The 20,532-nt window shown below is 37.1% G+C and overlaps 9 protein-coding genes and 1 long non-coding RNA gene across 13 annotated transcripts; 4 read left to right on the forward strand and 6 right to left on the reverse strand.

Annotated features, from left to right (window-relative positions):
* Positions 1-682: 682 nt before the first annotated feature.
* Positions 683-2,478, forward strand: LOC135798954 (uncharacterized). The gene is made up of 5 exons (XM_065311952.1): positions 683-1,161; positions 1,355-1,670; positions 1,720-1,863; positions 1,922-2,150; positions 2,222-2,478. The coding sequence occupies exons 1-5, from the start codon at positions 1,095-1,097 to the stop codon at positions 2,381-2,383; spliced, it is 918 nt and encodes a 305-aa protein (XP_065168024.1). The 5' UTR covers positions 683-1,094; the 3' UTR covers positions 2,384-2,478.
* LOC135798953 (zinc finger protein 26-like) lies at positions 2,362-5,091 on the reverse strand. 3 transcript variants are annotated; one of them, XM_065311950.1, is made up of 4 exons: positions 3,405-5,091; positions 2,949-3,338; positions 2,696-2,895; positions 2,362-2,641 (listed from the first exon to the last, which is right to left on the reverse strand). In XM_065311950.1, exons 1-4 carry the CDS (start codon positions 4,951-4,953, stop codon positions 2,480-2,482), a joined length of 2,301 nt encoding a protein of 766 aa, XP_065168022.1. In that variant the 5' UTR covers positions 4,954-5,091; the 3' UTR covers positions 2,362-2,479. The 3 variants fall into 3 exon arrangements, with proteins under 3 accessions (XP_065168022.1, XP_065168023.1, XP_065168021.1); XM_065311951.1 differs by having other exon boundaries at positions 3,420-5,088; XM_065311949.1 differs by having other exon boundaries at positions 2,949-5,090.
* A 260-nt stretch (positions 5,092-5,351) lies between these two features.
* On the forward strand, positions 5,352-6,346 carry LOC135798964 (flavin reductase (NADPH)-like). Its single transcript, XM_065311964.1, has 3 exons — positions 5,352-5,590; positions 5,668-6,054; positions 6,110-6,346. The coding sequence occupies exons 1-3, from the start codon at positions 5,518-5,520 to the stop codon at positions 6,253-6,255; spliced, it is 606 nt and encodes a 201-aa protein (XP_065168036.1). The 5' UTR covers positions 5,352-5,517; the 3' UTR covers positions 6,256-6,346.
* Positions 6,288-7,526, reverse strand: LOC135798965 (uncharacterized). Its single transcript, XR_010549823.1, has 2 exons — positions 7,200-7,526; positions 6,288-7,123 (listed from the first exon to the last, which is right to left on the reverse strand). It is a non-coding gene; the product is annotated as an uncharacterized lncRNA (long non-coding RNA).
* A 437-nt stretch (positions 7,527-7,963) lies between these two features.
* Positions 7,964-9,360, reverse strand: LOC135799031 (proteasome subunit alpha type-4-like). Its single transcript, XM_065312040.1, has 5 exons — positions 9,242-9,360; positions 8,864-9,069; positions 8,483-8,780; positions 8,281-8,404; positions 7,964-8,220 (listed from the first exon to the last, which is right to left on the reverse strand). Exons 1-5 carry the CDS (start codon positions 9,242-9,244, stop codon positions 8,075-8,077), a joined length of 777 nt encoding a protein of 258 aa, XP_065168112.1. The 5' UTR covers positions 9,245-9,360; the 3' UTR covers positions 7,964-8,074.
* A 320-nt stretch (positions 9,361-9,680) lies between these two features.
* Positions 9,681-10,981, reverse strand: LOC135798984 (small ribosomal subunit protein eS7-like). Its single transcript, XM_065311993.1, is given in 5 exon segments — positions 9,681-9,798; positions 9,866-9,957; positions 9,960-10,197; positions 10,263-10,424; positions 10,898-10,981. Coding segments are annotated over 4 exon segments (570 nt in total). The 5' UTR covers positions 10,898-10,981; the 3' UTR covers positions 9,681-9,720.
* A 579-nt stretch (positions 10,982-11,560) lies between these two features.
* LOC135798884 (N-acetyltransferase ESCO2-like) lies at positions 11,561-14,464 on the forward strand. Its single transcript, XM_065311864.1, is given in 4 exon segments — positions 11,561-12,036; positions 12,038-13,592; positions 13,664-13,831; positions 13,920-14,464. Coding segments are annotated over 4 exon segments (2,139 nt in total). The 5' UTR covers positions 11,561-11,953; the 3' UTR covers positions 14,253-14,464.
* Positions 14,303-15,047, reverse strand: LOC135798885 (methyltransferase N6AMT1-like). The gene has a single exon (XM_065311866.1). It carries the CDS (start codon positions 15,045-15,047, stop codon positions 14,406-14,408), a length of 642 nt encoding a protein of 213 aa, XP_065167938.1. The 3' UTR covers positions 14,303-14,405.
* LOC135798886 (SNAPIN protein homolog) lies at positions 15,044-15,673 on the reverse strand. The gene is made up of 2 exons (XM_065311867.1): positions 15,361-15,673; positions 15,044-15,305 (listed from the first exon to the last, which is right to left on the reverse strand). The coding sequence occupies exons 1-2, from the start codon at positions 15,624-15,626 to the stop codon at positions 15,044-15,046; spliced, it is 528 nt and encodes a 175-aa protein (XP_065167939.1). The 5' UTR covers positions 15,627-15,673.
* A 1,546-nt stretch (positions 15,674-17,219) lies between these two features.
* On the forward strand, positions 17,220-20,504 carry LOC135798321 (protein anoxia up-regulated-like). Of its 2 annotated transcripts, none has more exons than XM_065311128.1 (2): positions 17,220-17,510; positions 17,838-18,528. In XM_065311128.1, exons 1-2 carry the CDS (start codon positions 17,433-17,435, stop codon positions 18,222-18,224), a joined length of 465 nt encoding a protein of 154 aa, XP_065167200.1. In that variant the 5' UTR covers positions 17,220-17,432; the 3' UTR covers positions 18,225-18,528. The 2 variants fall into 2 exon arrangements, with proteins under 2 accessions (XP_065167200.1, XP_065167201.1); XM_065311129.1 differs by lacking the exon at positions 17,838-18,528 and adding an exon at positions 20,000-20,504 and having other exon boundaries at positions 17,234-17,510.
* Positions 20,505-20,532: the final 28 nt, after the last annotated feature.

Below are 20,532 nucleotides of genomic sequence, written 5' to 3' on the forward strand. Positions count from 1 at the left end.
TCCAGGGTCCTCTCTTTCCCTTCTCTTTGATTTACTAGTAAGGGTCGCGCATAGTTGTTCGATTGCGAATCTGATATCGTAAATTTGTTCGTTTTCTGTGTAAATTTAGCAAAGTAGATGTTTATTAAATTGCTGCTGAAACACCTTACGCCATCTGCGGGATTCAAACTAAAGACTGTCTTATATGCTTGATAATCAACAAGTTTAACGAATTTAAAACTATTATTGCAAGTATAATTATTGATAGTCGTATAATAAATATTAAATTACGTTTATTGGTATAAATTTCAAGTTGAAATAAACTTTAAATCTTTAAAAATCAAATATTTACGTTAAAAATGTCAAAACTCATAAAATTTTGAACACAATTCATTTTAATGTCATTCATATTTATAAAACACATGCAATTATAACGCTTCGTAAAACTCTCACATAAAATTTACATTTTGCAAACTTTTCAATTCCCCACATCGTTTCCTATTACTCTTATTTTAGCTTTGCATGAGTAAAATCTTTTATGTTTATACGCAGTCATAAAAAGAACGCACAAGGACGCTATGCGAGACTCCATGGCACCGAAATTTCGGTTGCTAACAACAAACCGCAACGCAGTGTGCGCTGTTGCTCGCCTTTCCACATCAAAACTTTGCTACTTTCCGCGTTCGCTCGCATTAGATATTTTCCAACTGTTCAATGCGTAATCGCCTCGCCGAGTAAATACTGCGTGAAGCATCTGAATACACATATATACAACTGCGCGGGCGTGGCTTTGCCGATCTCCCAGTCGTTCTAATGTCGTAATAATATCGTGATGCAAGCGGCAAAACGTTAACGCTCCTTATTATCCATCGGCTCGCGATGAGATAATCATTATTTTTACATTTCACATGGCATACCTTCGAAGCAATCAACAACAAACAACATGCGGCGTCAGTCAACATTTAGTTAAGTCACTATCAACCAACTAAAAACAGTTTACCAAAGTTGTTACGTTTGTTTTAAATGTTGTTAGTGTCATTAATGTCACTTAGTGTCGTTAGTATCGTTGTGGTGTCAAATTCAAAACATTTTCGCGTGTGATTGTAATTATAAATATGGTTTTGGATCAATATTGTCAGATCGTCCAAAGAGACACAGCGAGTATTTCCGTTCTCTGGAAAGGTAATTAAAAGTCATCGCCATATTAATGTAAACAATACCTGCATGTTAATAGAGTTATTACAACAACAATAACATGTCGATAAATGGAAATTACACCACAAAGTTATCACCTAATTAATAATATATAATGAGATATATATTGTGATGATCTCATTAACATATTAAATTCTAAACTTACATTGTTTATTTCCAGCGTTGCATGTACTATGTCTCTTGACCGCTACAATATGTTCACTGATAACAGCTCTGAACATAATGCGTATCATAGAAGTTTTCGGATTTAATTGCATTCTTTACGCAAATTTAAAATTCACTGATGTCAATGCCTACGAATCAGCCGGACCAATCCCGGAAAACTTTTCGTTTCACAATCCGCTCACCATTTGGGGCAGCGACAGTGTGTGCTCATACACCAGGGGCACATATTTATTCTCAATGATTGTCGCGATGATAATGTTGGCATTCGTTATCGTGTTTCCTAAAGGTGGATATGCCAAAAATAGAACAGTGTAAGTCAATGTTTCTCTAAAAAATCATTTAATAATAAATATAATGTAGTGATGTAGAAGGATGGAAGTTGGTACCATGGGCAATCGTATTCTCGAGTGTGATGGTAGTCTGCATTGGAATAGCACATGCATACATAAAAAATGGCTTGTCGCATTTTACAGATCAGATCTATGCCAAACTGAAAGAAGAATCGTATGTATTAAAATAGTATAATAACCATTTAAATTAATATTATATTATTTATATATAGTGATTGTGATAGCATGAGTTATATACCTACAATGGACCCATGTCACGCAGACATAAACACTTTCACTCTCATTTTCCAACCGTCCATCGTCTGGATATCCAGGTACATTGTCAGTTTGAAGGTCACTGCAACCATCGTCTTTGTAGCCTGGATCGTTCTAATTGGCACGCTGATTTTACGAATTATAGTGGGTGTTGACTTTCGCATTGTTGTATATAACTTAAAACCAGTAAGTAACAGTTTTCGTTCAAAAACAGCAAAAAACAATTAATATTCTAACACAACATTTAATTTCCATAGGTGGTGAAAGATGTTGATACCGGAAGTTCCGTAAGTGAAGACAGTTTCTCTGATGATGACAACCGTATCCAACCAAACAAGAAACTTGTTGCTGGCCAAATCCACACGGATAACACATACAAAGTATCAGATGCGTCAGATACTGTTGAAACCTTTATATAATTATTGTTTTTTATATTTTTTATAAAAACTGTGACTCCCTTTAAAACTTTACATAACTTATTTAAATAAAATCTAGATTAAAACATAAAAAATAATTTATATATGAAAATCCGGATGTTGTGTGCGCACATGTTTATTCCTATCTCCCTTCTGCCGGAAGTTGCGTCCACACACCATACACGGATATGGCCGTTCATCTGTATGAATCCGTCGGTGATTATTCAAAGCGTCCGCGCGGAAAAATCTCTTCTCACAAATCTATTAACAAAAAAAACATAGCACAAAAATAAGGTTAATGTTTAGTATAATTACATCACAAGCATATCTTCGATCGTTTGTATGAATAAGTCGATGCTGATAATACACCGAGCCAGTGAGAAAGCACTTATCACAAACAGTGCACTTGAAAGGTCGCTCACGAGTGTGGACCTTTCGAATGTGATCCTTGAGATCCGGGCGTATTGTATACCGCGCTTCACATCCTTCATGTGGGCAAGCAAATGGTTTTATACCTACAACAAAATACCATTTTCACCATTTTCCTTTAAAAGTAAAATATTTGTACCTTGGTGAAAGCGCATATGTTGCCATAAATGCGACGTCTGCGAATAGCACCGCTTACAAATCTCGCACACATACGGTTTGAGACTTTGATGCGCCCGACTGTGGATCATCAATGCCTTGGAGCTATGCACCACTTGATCGCACTCCTCGCATTTATAGTTGGCCGGATGTTTCTTGTTGCGATGAACCTCCAGCTCCATCACGTTGCTAAACAACGCCACGCAACGCTCGCATTGATACTTGTATCCTTGGGCCACCTCAATCATATACTTCTTTGATTTGCTATTTTGTGACGTTGCTTTTCGCTTGCGGCCGCGCTTCTTTTGTTTCGGCTCCTCGGTAGCGTCGTCCGACACGCCCAGGCTAACTTCGCTATTGATTTCGGATTTAACTAAAACGTTAGATTTATCGTCATCTTCTAAATTATCACCGTCTTCGTCATCATCAAAATTCTCACTTGGACAATCCGTACCTTCGTTTTTTTCTACTTTACTAGATCCCAAAACGCCTTCAATGAGTTGAATAATCGTAGTTTTTCCATTTTCAGCATTTTCAAGAGTTTTTATTTCTTCTTCAGTTTTTATTTTTTTAATTGGCCCAGAATCACTATTAACATCATCATTGTTGATGGAGGAATTACTACCTGATTTCATACTGCCAACATCCACATCTTTTTTGATCGGTTTAATCTCAATTTTCGGTTCGACTTGAAAATCATTTTCGTCAGTATGTTTCTTGGGTGTGTAATGCTTCTTTTTGATTTTATGCAAGTACAAAACTTCATGGGATTTAAATGTACGATTGCAGCATTTGCAGAAAATCAACTTTGGTAGAAAAAATAAATTCGCTTCATTCGTGCAATCCGTCAGCCAGTGTTTGGCAGCGGACGTGTAAGACTCAAAATTTTGATCACAAACAACGCAATTGTAATTGACAGCAGTTGTATGTGTATCCTGATGCCATAGCAACGATTTCTTATTGGCATATGTACGATTACAAAACTCACACTGCAACAGCAATTCCGTGCGCACTTTGTCAACATACTGACTTAAAATGGCCGCCTTGGGTTCCCCCTTCACATCCATCACCTCAGCAATATCTTCATTTGCGTTTTTAATGGCTACCGGATCAGTTATAAGATCCTTACATGTTTCTGCATGTGTACATGCATATGTATCAGATGAAAACACTTGGTAACATTTGATGCATCTCCAAACCGTAACATCGCTTCGATAAAATTTACTAATATCCCCAGTTTTCTTACAATGATTCTCCTTATGAATTCTTAAGCGATTCTCGCTAACAAATTGTTTATTACAATACTCACAGATGTTAACATTGTCTTCATCATGACTGGTCAGGTGCCGTTCAAGATTATTTTTACTTACAAAAAGTTTCCCGCAAGTTTTGCACTCAAACTTCATTCGTAATCCTTTACCCACATCTCTTGCATCAACATTTGGCTTTAGCACTACTTTATCAGCATTGAATTCACATTGATGGCGTTGAAATTGATACTTCGTAGGAAAGTTAGTGTCACAGTTTTGGCATCGAATCATCAACGGAATATTCGGCACTTTTGATTCACGACTTTTACCCAAAAGTTCACCATAATAATCTTCATTTTGTTGTTCGTCACTAGGATCGCGCACTTCATTTAAAAGATGGAGGGTGTCAACGTCACCGACGCGTATTACACGCACGGATGAATCTTTGAAGTTAATTTGGTTGATTTTTTTCGGAAATCTAAGAAAGATGTCCTCAGTCTGATCCTGAACCAATATCTGGGATGGTTTGACGTCATCTTGTGTGAAATCCGGACTGACTGGAACGCGACTAATCGCTTGATGCGATCGATGATCTACGGAAAGAACTACGGCCGTGCATAATTCGGATACATCCGGAATGCGATGCACTTTTAATAGGTAGGCGCATTCTATGCGACTCATCTGAACTACTTGATATTGCGATTTATTTTCACGTGCATCAAAACAGCCCTGCACCATACTGCTACTTTGACAGGAAACACGTTTGATTTAAATGAAGTATCAAGTTTTAAAATAAAAGCTGAAAATCAACAAGTTTCCTGGTTGTCATGACAAAAGAAAAACATGGCCTGCTATGTTTATATTCTGTAAATATTTTATGCTAAACAAGCATGCACAGAAGAATTAATAGTAGAGTAAAAGAATTGTACTCACGTGAACACACTAAGATGATAAATAAATATTCGCATCGTATCACCAAGGTCTGTGATAAACACAAGAACCGATGTAAACAAGTTTAATCGTAAAAATGTTCATATTGGTACTACTAGCGCCATCTTCAATAGAAGCTACTAAAACAAGTACTAAATCAATTGCAACATTCAATTGTTTTGTTAAATGAAGCATGAAGTGCTCCTGAACGTCTCCCAACTGCTCCCAACGTGACGGACATAGATTGTATGCACAGACAGTCACGTATTATCCATACTACGCACAGTATAGTACATGACACTGCACGCATTACTTGCATTATTTTAATCAATCTCGTATTGAATTGCATAGTACATTCCAGTATCAATTATAATGTCTAATATTGCTATTTTTGGTGCCACCGGCATGACCGGCTTATGTGCCTTAAAGGCAGCTGTAGAAAAAGGTACGTTTTATTTTTAAATAATTAATTCAATAAAAGTTCAATTAACCAAATTGATTTCAATTGTTTCAATACACCAGGCTTAACTGTACGAGCATTTGTCAGAGATCCGGCGAAAGTGCCTGATAACCTGAGATCACGCGTGGAAATCGTCGTGGGTAATGTTTTAAATGATGCGGACGTGCTTAAAGCCGTCGAGGGAATGGACGCGGTTGCTGTCGTTCTCGGGACAAATAATGACTTGAAAGCGACGACTGATTTGAGTGTAGGCATGCAGAACATTGTCAATGCCATGAAGCATCACAATGTTCCTGTTGTATCTGTCTGTTTGTCTGCTTTCCTCTTCTATGATGTCGACAAAGTTCCGCCGGTATTCAAAGAATTGAATGCTGATCATCAGCGCGAGTTTGATATTGCCAAAGGGTCTGGTTTGAAATACATTTGCGTGTTACCGCCGCACATTGCAGGTAAATAATTTATGAAATCAAATATGGTTTTGTGTCATTATAAGACTTTTTTCAGACCAACCAAAATCTGGCTACATAATCGAATTTGATAAGTCACCAGGCAGAGTTGTAAGTAAATATGACCTTGGTGAATTCCTGATTGATAGCTTGTCCAAACCGGAGTATTATGAAAAAGTGTGTGGCATTATGAGTAAAAATTAATTGTTTTTGTATAATATATCGGTAAATCTGCATTTTTAGTGTATGCAAATTTTATTAACTTTAAAATAAAAGTAAATTTGTATTAAAACAATACGTATAAGCACTTAAACGCAAATTTGACAGCGACACCATTAGACCCTTGATTTTCCACAAATCTAAACAATTAACAATTTTCTGTTTCTTGTGATCAAAGAACATGCCAGAGGGCTTAACAAGTCATTTTGAAGTCTGTGGATGTGCTAATTGTACTTGACAGGAGACGGTATTAAGTAACTGTGCAAAAAGACAAACATTGTTCATCACAACACCTTACTCATAAAATTCTTCTTTTTGGGATCTGCACCATTGTATAATTCTGGTGGAGGAGGAGGTGGCGGTGGTGCCGGTTGCGGTGTCGCCGCACAACCGTTTTTACCTATATTTGGCGGCATTGGTCTAACAGAACTTGGCATTTGCGTTCGAACATATTGTCCATATATCGAAACCGGGCCACACATATCATAGCCTAATTTCTCATAAAATTCCACTTTGTCTTTGGTTGATAAAAATATCATGCGCAAACCTATTCTTCGGCAATGCTCCTCAATCCGATTCATCAAATATTTTCCATATCCTTTGCCTCTTAACTCCTTGTCAATAACAACTGATTCCAGAAAGCATGCATCTGGCATGGATGGAATTACTGAAAGTTTTGAGTGGCCAATGACATTTGCTTCTTGCACAAGGACTAAATTCGTGGGTAGCTTGTCACAGGAGCTCTCAAAGCTCCGCATCCTCGCAGTCCGGCTGCGCTTCCACTCAGAATTCACCAAATCACAGCACTGATCAACTAACTCTGGATAATGATGTAGTGCAACCACTTGCATGGCTGAAACCAAAAGTAATTCTAAATTAGTTAAGGATGCTTTAAGAAGCTGTGCAGTTAGTTATAAATCAGAACAAACCATCAAGTCCATAGTTAATTTTAAAACTTGGTTTGAAACCATATTGTTGGGATTGATAGCGCTTAGTGTCAACAATTAGCTGTTTCATAAGATTTTGGACAACTAAACACGGAAAATACATAGGGACACTCATAATTTTACAATCGCGTATTACTTAGATTCATTTACTTGTGATAATGATAATTGAAATAATGATTTATTGAAAATTAGTGCAAATGTGAATTCTGCTTCAATTTGTAGCACTGTCCAAAAGGGTTAATGCATTATACTGAAATTTGGATTGTTTGCATTTGACAGTGGAGAAAAATTGTTATTTTAAAAACAAATTATTACTTGGATTGTTGAATAATCATGAATAATAAAAATTATTCGGTTTACCTAACCTAACTATTTTCACATTGCAAATGCTGCCTGCTGGTCTACTAAACACTACTAAAAATGAAGCTTGGCGCGTTTGTTGCACGGACGAGCAAATTAAAAACTAAAAATAAAACTACCATACTCTGTAATGTAAACATTTGTAACTTGAGTATAAATAAAAAATACTCTCAAGAAAATTAATAATGGCCTAAATAAAAAAAATATTGATTTTGTAAAAATTATAAAAAATAAGAGTTACTGAACAAAAATGCCGAATATCAAATGAAGAATGAAATAATTGTTTGTAATATGACATCCCAAAATGTATATTGGCAGAATTACGCCAATTTTTAATTCACGACTTGCCAATAGCAACTTACTTTATTAAATTAATTAAAATCCGCTTCATGTTTTAAAGATATTTTCAAGTATTATTAAAGGTCCTTGCTTGATACCATCATAATTACAATTATAAGATAATCAATAGGTTGTAGAAAAAATAATTAATCAGCAGCTTATTTCGGATGCTGCTTCTCCTTCTTCTGTGCTTCGGCCTCTGCTTCAGACTTCTCAAATTCGGCGATCAACTGCTCAACTTCTTTATTCGTCAAAATATGAATGACGGTTTTATTGTTTACGCGACTCAACGTTGCCATTTCAACTGAAAGTTCAGATTATTAGATAATCGTTAGTTTTAGAGTTGATCCATTAGTTGTTTTACCTTTCTCTGCTGTCAACTTAGTCATGTCCAAAGTTTTGCTCAATACTTTAACAGCCAAAGATTTGGCATCTTTCAAAGTAGTTTCATTTTCTTTGTATTCCTGCTTTAGGCTTGAAACTGCAGCCTGTAAGATATTAAATTTATTTTTATTTGTTTAATAAAACTAATAAACTTATTTGTTTAAGTTATAATGAGGTCTTACAGAACTGTTGTTTCCAATACAAGTTGCTTTCCATCCACTGTAGTTTCCACTTGGGTCAGATTGATACAGTTGGTAGCCATAATGTTTGTCCCATCCCATGTACAAGATAGATACGCCGAACGGCCGTTTGCCACCATATTGAGTGTAGGCTTGCTTCACGTCACACAACCAAGAAACCAGCTGTTCACAGGGAATAGATTCTCCATATTGTAACAAATAACGCTGGCCGATTAAACGCAACTCATTAGTGAGCACATTTGCATCTGATGTGATTCCAGCAACACTGCACACCATGTCCCTAATTTCAAACATTATATTAATATTATTTATAATAATATAGCAACGTATTTTTCATGGCAACTATTCATTTATAATTCTTACTCATTTAGTTTATAGATTTTCTCTGATGAAAACACTTCATCCAAGAGTTTGTTGGTGTTCCTCCTTTCTGCTGCCAGCAGAATTCCATCATTTGCCAGAATACCTAAGCAGGTACCTGCATGGCTGATGGCCTCCATGGCGTACTCCACTTGATAGAGACGCCCTTCGGGCGAAAAGATTGTCGTTCTGGTATCATAACGTCTTGCCTAGAGAAGAGAAATACAAAAATTTGTTAAGATGACATTGCATTTGATTGAACACATAACCTTAGATGCGGCAAAACAAGAAATGTATCACTTTAATCGGTGAATAAACTAAGCTAATGCTGTATAATAATGTTTGGGGTAATAATTGAGAAAATACTATAAATAAACGTACCATTTTGTTAAATTAAGTAGAAATCTAACACTTGTAACAAATATTATCGGTCGGCAACGGCAAAGCAACAATGAATCGCCGAATGAGAACGGAATGATATTCCAAGTTTCTGGTTACGAAGATGGCGCTGCTCTAGATGTAATGTTGGTTGCATAAATTGAAACAAACCAGTACTTGCATTGCTAACAAGTTAATATTAAAAATCTAATTTATCCATTAAATAAAATAGTCTAAAATCCTCAGAAAGAGTATAAATCAACAGATAGATGATATTGTAATTTGATGTAGTGAACTCGCGCAGTATTAAGAAAAATCATAAAATAAAGAGAGTATATTTTGCAGCACTTCCAAAAGAAGTGTTAGAACCAGGTCAAAAGAAAATTGGTGTAGCCACAAATTTCTTAAGCAAGCTTTGTTTTACAAAATCATAACATACAAATAATAATTAATGATGTTTATTCATTATTTATTCTTTACTCTTACAAATAGTGTTCAGGAAATTCGAAGGTAACTTCCCTTCCTGTAAGTTTCTTGTAAACGGCTGCGAATGTGTCCACCTGGAGAAGATAATTTTTTTTATTAACAAAACACGTCATTTAAATAAGAGAGAACAGAAAGTAGTACCTTGTGTTCAATTGTGGTCTGCTGATTTTTGTCCAGATGAACCTTGATCAGCTGCGAGCCGTCCAACTTCACGCGGATGCGTTTACCCACATCTCAGCTGGGTATACCAAATCCTCCAAGATCGCATCGTAGACGGCCGTCAAGGTGCGGGAGCGCGGGCGCTTCTGCTTGTTCTTGGTGCGCGTCTTACGTGTGGGCTTGGGGAGAATCTTGCGCTCGCCAACGAACACAACGTGTTTGCCGCTGAACTTCTTCTCCAGCTCGCGCACCAAACGCGTCTGCACCTTTTGGAATTGCTTCAATTTCGGCTTCGGTACATAAATAATGATTGACTGCAATAATAAAAAAAGAGACGCTTTAGATGTGCAACCAATCAACAAAAAAACAAAACACTTACTTTCTTATTATTCAGCTCAATTTCTTTAGCTTTTGTAATATGCAATTCCCTAAGCTGTGCTTTCAAGTCAGAGTTCATCTCCAGCTCAAGGAGGGCCTGAGCAACTTGTGTTTCAAAGTTGTCAGGCTCAGCGCCTCCAGGCTTAATAATCTTCGACGACATCTGCAAATTCCAACAATAATTAATAACATGATTAAACTTACTCAAATCTGCTAATATCCTAATAGACACTTTCACATGTAAAACTGTACAAGGCGCTATAACCTCAACTGGGCAAAACTATTCCTTTAAATTAAATTACTCTCATAAAAATTTTGTGATGAACACGAAGAACTAATATTTAATCTTACAGTAATATATTGCTGCTGAAATTGCACTACTAATTTATGAAAACACCGAATTGGCTAAGAATGCACGAAAACAACACCGACTACGGAGCCAGAAAATATCCAGCCGACAAGTCACTCTATCTTGAAATCTAGCTAAGAAAATAACACCATCTGGCATTAAAATCGACGCACAGCACAGAGGAACTAACGCTGATGACGGCCCAATTGATATTTTTCGCTTTTGTACACTTTAACACGCTTATTTTTCAATATTTTTGTCGAGAAACTTGGAAACAAAACGTGTACCTTGTTGTGTCTTGAAAAAAGGAAGGAAGAGTTCGCTGCGAGCACGCTCGCCGTCAAGTAAGCACTGTTGCCAACCTAACAAACTAAATGCACCTATATTATAACTAAGACCTTCAAATTTAAAGCTATGTAATAATATCCGCAAAATATTGTTGAAGTATTGTCCTAATTTACGATAATTAATAAAATATAAATAAACAACAATTTATAACATATAGTTAATTCATTATATAACTTAAAATTCGTATGTTTACATTTTGTTTTCTGGTAATATTAAGTGTGGGGTAAAAGTCACTAACTCCGTGAGTACGACCAACCAGAGGGCGAGAATTTGACCACGTGACCCAAATAAAGAAAAACCGCGGGGTTCAGCTGCCCCATAGTGCAACCTAACCAGAGAATCACCAGAAACAATCTAAACAGGGGCAGAAGCATCTGTTGCGCTATCACCTAAGGTTAACAAGATAACAAAATTGTGCATTACTTTGTGAGAAGTGTTAATTTTTTAAATACATTTTTTTATTAAGTGCATTTCTACTTAGTTTAATAAGTAAACGCATATAAGGTGAGTTATTTTACTTTTAACTTTACTAATTTTCTAGGCTAAAGTCGAGGGAAAACCGTTGGGGTTTTCGGAAATTTTCGCGCTCTTTTTTAGAAAATGCTTAGGTGGGTTAGAACCCTAATAAGCCCTAACTAATTACAGTTACATTTTAACTTACGGTTCAAATTATGTACTTTACTAATATTTATTCGTTAAATAATTAAGTAATAATTATTAAAGTGCAATTTATTTTATGTCGCGTTGCGAAATAATTCGATAATGAATACAACTATAAACAAAACTTAATCAGTTATGAATTCGTTGCATCATCAAATATTTTATGCAATAACTTCATTAATTTCGAGGTTTATGTGTAAAGAATAACTAAAGTTATAAGTATATACTGCAATTTATTTAAAATTAACTAAAAAATTAAAATTTTCTATGATCAAATAAGTTTATTGAAAGAAATATATAGTTTTGCAACGCGTTGAGTTTTTCTGTAGGCAAATATGGCTACAACAACTCAAAGCACATCACAAACAAAATACGAACACACCGAGAAAATAACCGCCCGCCGAAAGGCGTTATTTCCCCACCGGCAGTGATTCAGGCAGCGACCTAGGCCACATGAGCCCAATTCACAGTGAAAGCTCAAACTTTTCCGAGAACGCTTTTACCGCTTTGGAACACGAAGCGGATCACCAATTCCGTAAGTTCTTCAAATGCAGCCTCACCGATTATGTTCTACTCGAAGACGATGCCGAAATTCTCACACCTGACCCCTGCTCAGAAACTAGCGTACCGCCGTTATACCTCAGTCCAATGCAGACATTGCTCTCTACACCAATACTATACTCTCCAATGCACACAACCAAAATTGTAACTCCTCTAAGCAAATCTCCCAGTTCCACATTGAAAACACCACATGACACTTCCACAGTAAAAGTAAATCAAAAACAAACCAAGCGCAAGTTGGTCACTGATACGAATAACGATCCTCAAGAATCTCAATCTCCTAACTCCAAACAAGCCAAATTTGATTCAAAGTCCAAGGTGCGTACAGCACTTTTCCCCGAAGACGAAATCGTCTTGCCTGTTAAAACTTTTTACCCGAAAGAAAACAACACTTTCAACGTGAAGGAAAGTATTAGCGCACTTCTAGCGGCTAGTAAACACCGCGTAATGAACGTACCTCACGTGAAGCGTGCGCAGATTAAGAACACTGCTGTGTTAACCTTGAACAAAAGGCGCTACGGTGAAATCAATGCCGGTGTGCGCCACAAGATTAGAAAACCCAAACAGAAAAAGGTCACGCAGGCCAAGATTGTGAAGGCAACAATGAAGATTATCGAAAAATCACCGCTCACTGAGTACCTGGAAGAAATGACCAATGTTAAGAAGACTATTAAACCGCTACCACTCAACAGTACAATAAATAACACCTCAAACAAGGAAAATAATTCGGTTAACATGAGCGACACATTGGCTAATCGCAAATTCTTCAAAACACTGCGATCTAGTTTTAAGCAGGTGATTGGAAGTCCCAAGAAACAACCACTTCGCAGTTTAAACAAAACAAAAGAAGCATTACAACCGAATAAACGCAAGTTGGACGTCGCTGAATTTGAATTTTCGCCTGAAAAAGATGTTGCAGTAGTGCCCGAAGTCGATAATCTCATAAATCAACTCGATAAAGAAGTGGCTAAAACTACAGCGAATCCTAATTTGATTTTCTCACCAACTGCACAGATGTGTAACATGGCGTCTGCTTTGGATTTGAACAGTCCGAAGAGAGCTAAAGTAAATATTAGCAAGATGTTGAATGACAGCACGCTGAAACGTCCGAACAACATGACTTCATACACAGAGAAAGTCGAAAAGTCTGCTAAATTGTTTCCGTTGTTCTGCGCGGATAAAAACAAATCGATGACCTGCAACACAAATCAGAAAGAAATTAAGAAAGGACCCTCACATGCACATAAGAAGTTTAAAACTGTTTCGGATAATCAATTGTTGATCGATGCTGGACAGAAGAAATTCGGTGCAATTGTTTGTCATGAATGCTCGTTTGTTTACGAATCTGGCGATGCATCTGATGAAATGATTCATCGGACTTATCATAAAGCCATCAACACGTTTAAATTTAATGTAAGAACTTTATCTTTATCAATAAGTTTAAGTTTAATCACGTGATTAATTGAATTTTTTGAATGAATTAGGGATGGAAGAATGAACGCGTTGTTACAAACATTGATGTCAACACGAGGATTATCAAAATTATCCCGGGTGATATGAAAATCTGGTGGAAGAAAGGCGTCGAACTGATTGATTATATCAACCGTGAGATGGGATTCTACGATATGATTCTACCCTTGGATAAATCTCAAGTATGTTAAAATTTTAAAAACAAAAAAGTGAAAATTTCTTTGTTTTTTGGAGGAAATTACTAGAATTCTATGTTTTATGATGTTTCAGATGTATCTCTACGTACAAAATAAGAAAATCATTGGTTGTCTCACCGCTGAAATGAAGCAAACTGCATACAAACGTCTGCCAACTGATTTGGACATCGATCTGTGTTCAGAGGAAGCATTCCAAGTCCGTTGTGGTATTTCTAGAGTATGGGTTGCACCTCATCATCGCCGTGCTGGTATTGCCACGCAGTTGATGGACACACTACGACGTAATTTCCTGCATGGTTATTTCCTCCAAAACAACGAAATTGCGATCAGTTCGCCGTCGGATCTCGGCCAGAAATTCGCGTCGAAATATTTCCAAACCGACAGTTTTCTCATCTATATGAATTAAATTAGATATTTTGATATACGTAATTCTACAATTGTGCCTCAAGAACGATATTTTTACACTTTTGAATATATTTTAGTATTTATTTGAGTTTTCAAAAGCTTTGGAAAGTTTTTAAATTAATAATGATGCATTTTAATATTTTAAGAATATTTTTTATGGTTTAGATGTTTGCTTTTTAATAAATCTAACAATATATAAATATTCGCCCAGGATTTTCTTCTCTTTGATAATCTTATGCTGAAATCCAAACTTTTCCAAAATGGCCGCCACTTCGTCCGGTTTGTTTTCTTTTAATAATAACAAGTAAAATATACCTGACTCACTTAAAATGTTTTTCACTTGTGGTAATAACTTATCTATTATTTCCCTACCATCAATACCACCAGCCCAAGCTCTACTCAAACCAGTACCAATGATTTCTTCTGAATCAGTCACTACATACGGCGGATTAAAAATTAAAATATCAAATAAGAATGGTCTGAAATGACTAGCTAGATCCATACACACAGGTTCCACTTGCACTTTGTTTAACAATCCAGTGTCTCTAGTTGCATTACATGCTTTAATGTTGATATCAGTTGTAAAACAAGTCAGTGACAAGTGTGAACCTAAAGCAGTTGTTATAACTCCACTTCCAGAGCCAATTTCAAGCATATATGTTGGTTTTCTTGCTTGGATAAATGCTAAATCTGCTTCTAATGCATCAATAAACAGGAATGTGTCTTCACTAGGCTCATAGACATCAACCATTTGTTTGATGTTATAATCAGGAGTGTTTAATGTGAAATTATTCATTTTTCTGATGGGTTTGGTGTTGCTGTTTCTAAAGTTGCTTTCTTTTTCAATGCTTCTTTTTCTACTGATGTATGAATCTTGTCAAGTCTTTCCTGAGTGCTTTGCAGGATGTTTGTTAGCACTGTTACTCTGTGTTTTGCACTGAGTAATTTTTTTACATAAACTTCTAAATCAATAGAAGTTTTCTGTGTTTCCTGAATCTTTTTGAGTTCTTCTGCAAGGGACTCAATACACTGTTTTAACTCCAACTGTGATATTCTGTAACAAAAATTTGTTACATGTTATGTTAAATATTAAAAAACACATGACTTACTTTGTAGCTTTAACTCGGTCATCAAGTTGATCTACTGTTGGTTTTATCAATCCCATTAATCCCTCGGCGAGGGTGTCACGCGTTGGATTATCACAAAAATTTTCGGTGTTTTCATCCAGGGAAGTCGCTGTTGATTCACTATCAATGTCCATTTTAAAACCAGTTTTATGAGAAGTCTTGCGATTCTTACGTCTTTTGGTGGTTAGAATCGTTTGTTGCTGATTGTATTGCGATTCATTGGCAAAAGAGGGCGCTAGCGGTACCATTTGTTTCTAATTTTGGCTTATCACAAAGTTGAAAACAACAATAGGTGACGCTCGGTGTGTGGATAAAGAATAAAATTCCTGCATAGAATAACTCATTCGTAATAATATTAACATCCCATTCTAATTATATCCATAATTTAATAACTTTTATCACTTTTCATACATTTTCCAGATTACCAGATGTAGGTACAACTGCGTCTTAAACAAAAAGTTTAATTACCCACCAGAAAAAGAATCATATAAAATCAATTGCCAGCTCAACGTCTCTGTTTTCATTACCCATTGATGTAATCAAGTGTATTTATAGATTGGTTTATATGCTTTCGGACATATGAATTTATAACGATACCTTGGCCGATTAAAGATATTCATAGCTTCAGATCAGCGTCCCAAACTCTCTGTTTTTCAACCAAACACATAGCACGTCGCTGAGTCACACTTTTATATCGTTTATAATCATTTTTGCGCGAAAACAGAGCAACCGAGTTAACAAAAAGATGTTGACCTGTTTATTTCATTCACATGTTCACCAAAGTTACATTCCACGCTTTTAATCAGACCAACAATGTTGCAAATAATATAACATGTTACACTCTAGCAGTTTCTGACGGTTAAATTTAGAAATCTCAGTTGTCACGGCGCAAAACGTGTAAATTTGTTGTCATCATGATGTTGCGCTTCGCAGACGTTTCAAATTATTTGTTGCCTCATATTCATACTCAGGGGCGAGATTCTAGTTAGGTACTCATTTGTTTGTTATGGTTGGACCACTGGACGGTGGTGGGCATCAATCGTTCTAGAATAGAGAGTGTGTGTAATTCAAATGCGCCGTCGTCGTCTGCGTAAAAAGTTGGCGGTCGTGAACGTGACACAAACACGACGCGTGCTTGTTTGTTTGCCATCAGCAAACTTGCGCCCTTTGGGTGCTTTCGAAGGACTTGGCCAGCGACGTGATTACACTTTCATAGTAAAGATATTGAGAGATAAAAGTCTTTAAATGGAATTCACTGTATTTACTATTGAATTTGATCAATTGAAAGAGAAAAATGAAGTTTTTCTTAAAATTTGTAAACAGGAAACAGCAAATTGTTTGGAAAATTCGTAATGTAACTTAGTATATACAAAACAAAGCAATTATTTTGAGTCATTGAACAGGAATGATTTAATGTTGCAGTTGATCCTGGTATCAAAGAAATGTGTAACAACTCAATCATGTTTCGGTTTTCTATAATGTTGTTACCTTTAAATAGTAAAGAGACGTAGTAGTAAAATTATAATATGTTTTTGACAAGATTAAAAAGCTGAAAATTATAAAAGATTCATGTTATGACAATTAATTTGGTTGAAAATACCAATTTTGTAAAATGTTGTACTTCTTATTGTATTTTTTGAGAATGCGGACCTGTTCGGAGACGTTATTGGCATGATATTTCATCACAGCTTGAAAATAAATTTCAGAGAGCAAATTTCGAGAGCGGCGCTAAAAATACCCGCACGCACGCCGTTTTCTCTCGCTTTGCGAGAGCTGTGCGCTTCATGAGTTGTGGAAATGCCGAATGTTGGTCGATGACGTGCCCACGTGGGGTGGGCACTCGGAAAGGTACATTAGCGGTGGTTTTAGGCATCCGGCCAGTTCGCGAGCCGCCACATCATCACGAGACGCCCGTAGTCGCGAACGGCATTAAAGTTTCAAATTTTCATTCGGTCGGACGGACGGTACCCAGAGTTCAATCCGCATCCGCAAACGGTTTTCAGTTCGCCTTTTCGACTTTTTTCATCGACCCAGTTCGCCAATAATCGACCGAGATGGTTTACGAAACCGACTTTTACACCACTCGAAGACCCTACAGGGCATCTCCGTCGCTCTCCACGTACACACTGACGGTAAGTAACACGCTCATGCGCAGAAACGACAAAAAAGGTTCTCAAATATTGAGCCCACCAGAAAAACACTCTCTCTGGCCATTGTTGTTGTTTGCATTTTTGACAATGTGTTGTGTCGTCTTCTTTTCTGTTGCCCCACGTTTCTCTTAAAAAGGTCCTTAAACACAAAAGTTAAAAAATTAAAATTTGATGAATTTTCGTCGGTCGGTGACGTTTACATTTGTGGGTTTACAGATTGGGCGTATTAGGTAGCAGTCGCGTAGTTAGCTTAGCTAGGAGATGAGCAGGTGTGATAAAGCACGCGTGTGTTTCCGGTTTTGGTTCCAGAGACGTGAAATACCCTGGGAGAAGGTGCCGTTCGTGCCCCGTCCGAGCCTGGTGCCGGATCCGGTGACGGCGTTCGGCAGGCGCAAGCAGGAGCGACCGGCGCTCGCCGGCGTCGATAAGATCGCGATAACGCCACTCGAGCGGGCTGAGATCGCGCCGAAAGTGCGCCTGGAGCCGCTGAGACCTTATAAGTCCGCACGCGACCAGACCAGGGAGAAGGTGCTCGGCGCGCTGCAGAAGCGCACCGAGCGCGAACAGAGTGGTCCTGCTGCGCTCCTGCCGCAAAAGGACGACGTCGATGTGCTGCTCGCCAAAATGCATAAAAATTCCGAAATGTACAATCTCCCTTACAAGCGGAAATTAATTTTGGCGTCGTACCTCGCCTAAACACAAGCTTTTTTTATTAATTTTTGATATCACAACATTTTTTATCTAGAAGCTATAGGTTTAGGTTTGAGCATTTTTCTAGCACAATGAATCAGTATTTTTGAGTATTATTAGCACACACACATTTTTAAACACACACACACATGCTTTGAATAAGCTTACAAATGAATTTTTATTGTCTGTGCTTTGATTGTTTTTATCGCACGTCTATTTTTGTATATTTTTGTGATATCTCGCTTTTAATACCTGGAAACTTTATTATACAAGATGGCAGCTTGCAGAAAATAAATGTACTTATAAACTATTTCACAGTAAATATTTCTATATATAAATATTCCACAATGCCGATCCACGAATGTATAAAGTTACCGAACACGAATACAATGCATACAATATAAAAGTATAACTGGTTGCATATAGTTCGGAAAAGCTTTAAAATCTAAAAGCTTTCGATAAGTTTGTTCAATGCCAATTGTAGCTTCACTTAAACTTTCCTACTTATCGTTCTTATATATTATTTATTTCAATAGCATCTACTTGTTGATAAATAGTTAAAACCCACAAATTTGCCTTGAAAGTTTCATCACTGCACTGTTGTCCATCTGGCGGCATTCAGTTTCAACTATTACACAATTTCGTGTTTGTTTAAGCTCGTTACAGTTTGCAAATCCATTCTTCTTGTGTTAGTGTTTGTTGGCCTTCTAAAACTAACTCTACAAACATTTGAATTCATACAGCTAGCTGGAACGCGCTCAAAAAGACGCGCTCGGCACATATAAATCCGTTCGAAAATAAATTCGAAAATAAAAGCGAGTTGAGAACACATGCGCACAACGGACGCACACCGGACACAACACACAGTGCAATTTGTGTGCGTGTGTTTTGTGGGGAGCCCGCGAGAAAATGCGTAATCCTGAAATTCAATACGTTCACTCAGCAAATTTCGGCACTAAAAATAAGCATTTTGCATCACACGTCTCGCGGCATTATACTAAGCATGCGCGCCACGCCGAAAATAAACTCATTTGTAAATATCCGACGAGTTATCAGCGAAGCGCGGAAAATATTTCGAGAAATTGCTTTGAAAACATCAAAAATAAAAATATTTAACTAATTTTTTATTCCATTATTCTTTTCTTGTTTGTGAATTTCTAGTAGGTGTGATATCAATTATATCGGAAAGCACTGAAGATTTCTCTCGAGGCATTAAACAAATATAATTTTATTGGCAAACAGCTGAACGGCGAGTCGGCGAGAACAAGTGTTGCGAATAAATACCACCACGAATTTTCATTTCGTTAAAGTTTACACGTGCCAACTGTGCCAAGAATTCAGTTGCGCGACACGAATGTGTTTTTCGCAAAAAGCACGCTGATTAAAAATAAAATTCGAAAATGCCCGCTCTGCGCATGTCATCCACACGTCCAAGCTGCAACCATTGAAACGATTTGATGTCTCATAAATTATTTTTAATACGCGTATCTTTGCCACGTGCGATAATTTCACGTTGCTTAAATTAAATAATAAAATCACCTTAAATTTTTTGCCCTTATTATAATGTATAATATGTTGTGTGCTTTGTGTTTGACTCCACCCTGTGTCCGCCCACATTCAACACAAGCCACACCCGCGTAAATTTCAGCATGTTAAATGTCTCCCGATCGATTAGGTAGATCATACAAAATCAAACAAAGACAGTAAGAGCAATTTCGAATATATTCGTCGTGAGATATGAGTAATCTACAAATCAATTTTCTTCTTTTCTTCTGTTACAGTCGTCGTCGCCGCGTCACTATCCAGTGCGTGATTCGCCCGAGAGGTCGCGTCGCTCGGAAACGAGTTATACTTCCAGTTATACATCGTCAACTGAAAGGTCCTCATCCTCCAACGATCCGTACTCGTACCGCCCGACAACTCGCTCGTACACCACCAGTGAGACTGTCAACCGCTCCACTGGTTCCGGTCCAGGCGGATACAGTTACTCTTCGGACCGCACTTCGCGTTCTTCCGGTGATGGCCCCGGCGGATACTCATCCAGCTATTCGTCAACTAGCAGCGGGCGTCTCCCAGGCGGTACCTCATACCGCCATTACTCTTACAGGGTCTAAACTTTAGACTCCAAAGCGTTTCAATCACGCTGTATTTGTATGTTGTGTGTTTGCAAATATTTATTGAATTTTGACTTAGATTTAGTGATATGAAGCTTATATTTGTGCACAGATAAATTTATATTTTTCGACTTTTGTGATTGTATTGAATAAAGCTATAAAAAGCACAAAATTTTCTTGTGTTTGATTTTTAATTTTTA

Source organism: Atheta coriaria, unplaced genomic scaffold (genome assembly GCF_025399875.1).
Source record: "Atheta coriaria isolate IRGN ID8LTWV9N9 unplaced genomic scaffold, Caltech_Dcor_3.1 hic_scaffold_9_pilon, whole genome shotgun sequence".
Taxonomy (NCBI): Eukaryota; Metazoa; Arthropoda; class Insecta; order Coleoptera; family Staphylinidae; genus Dalotia; species Dalotia coriaria.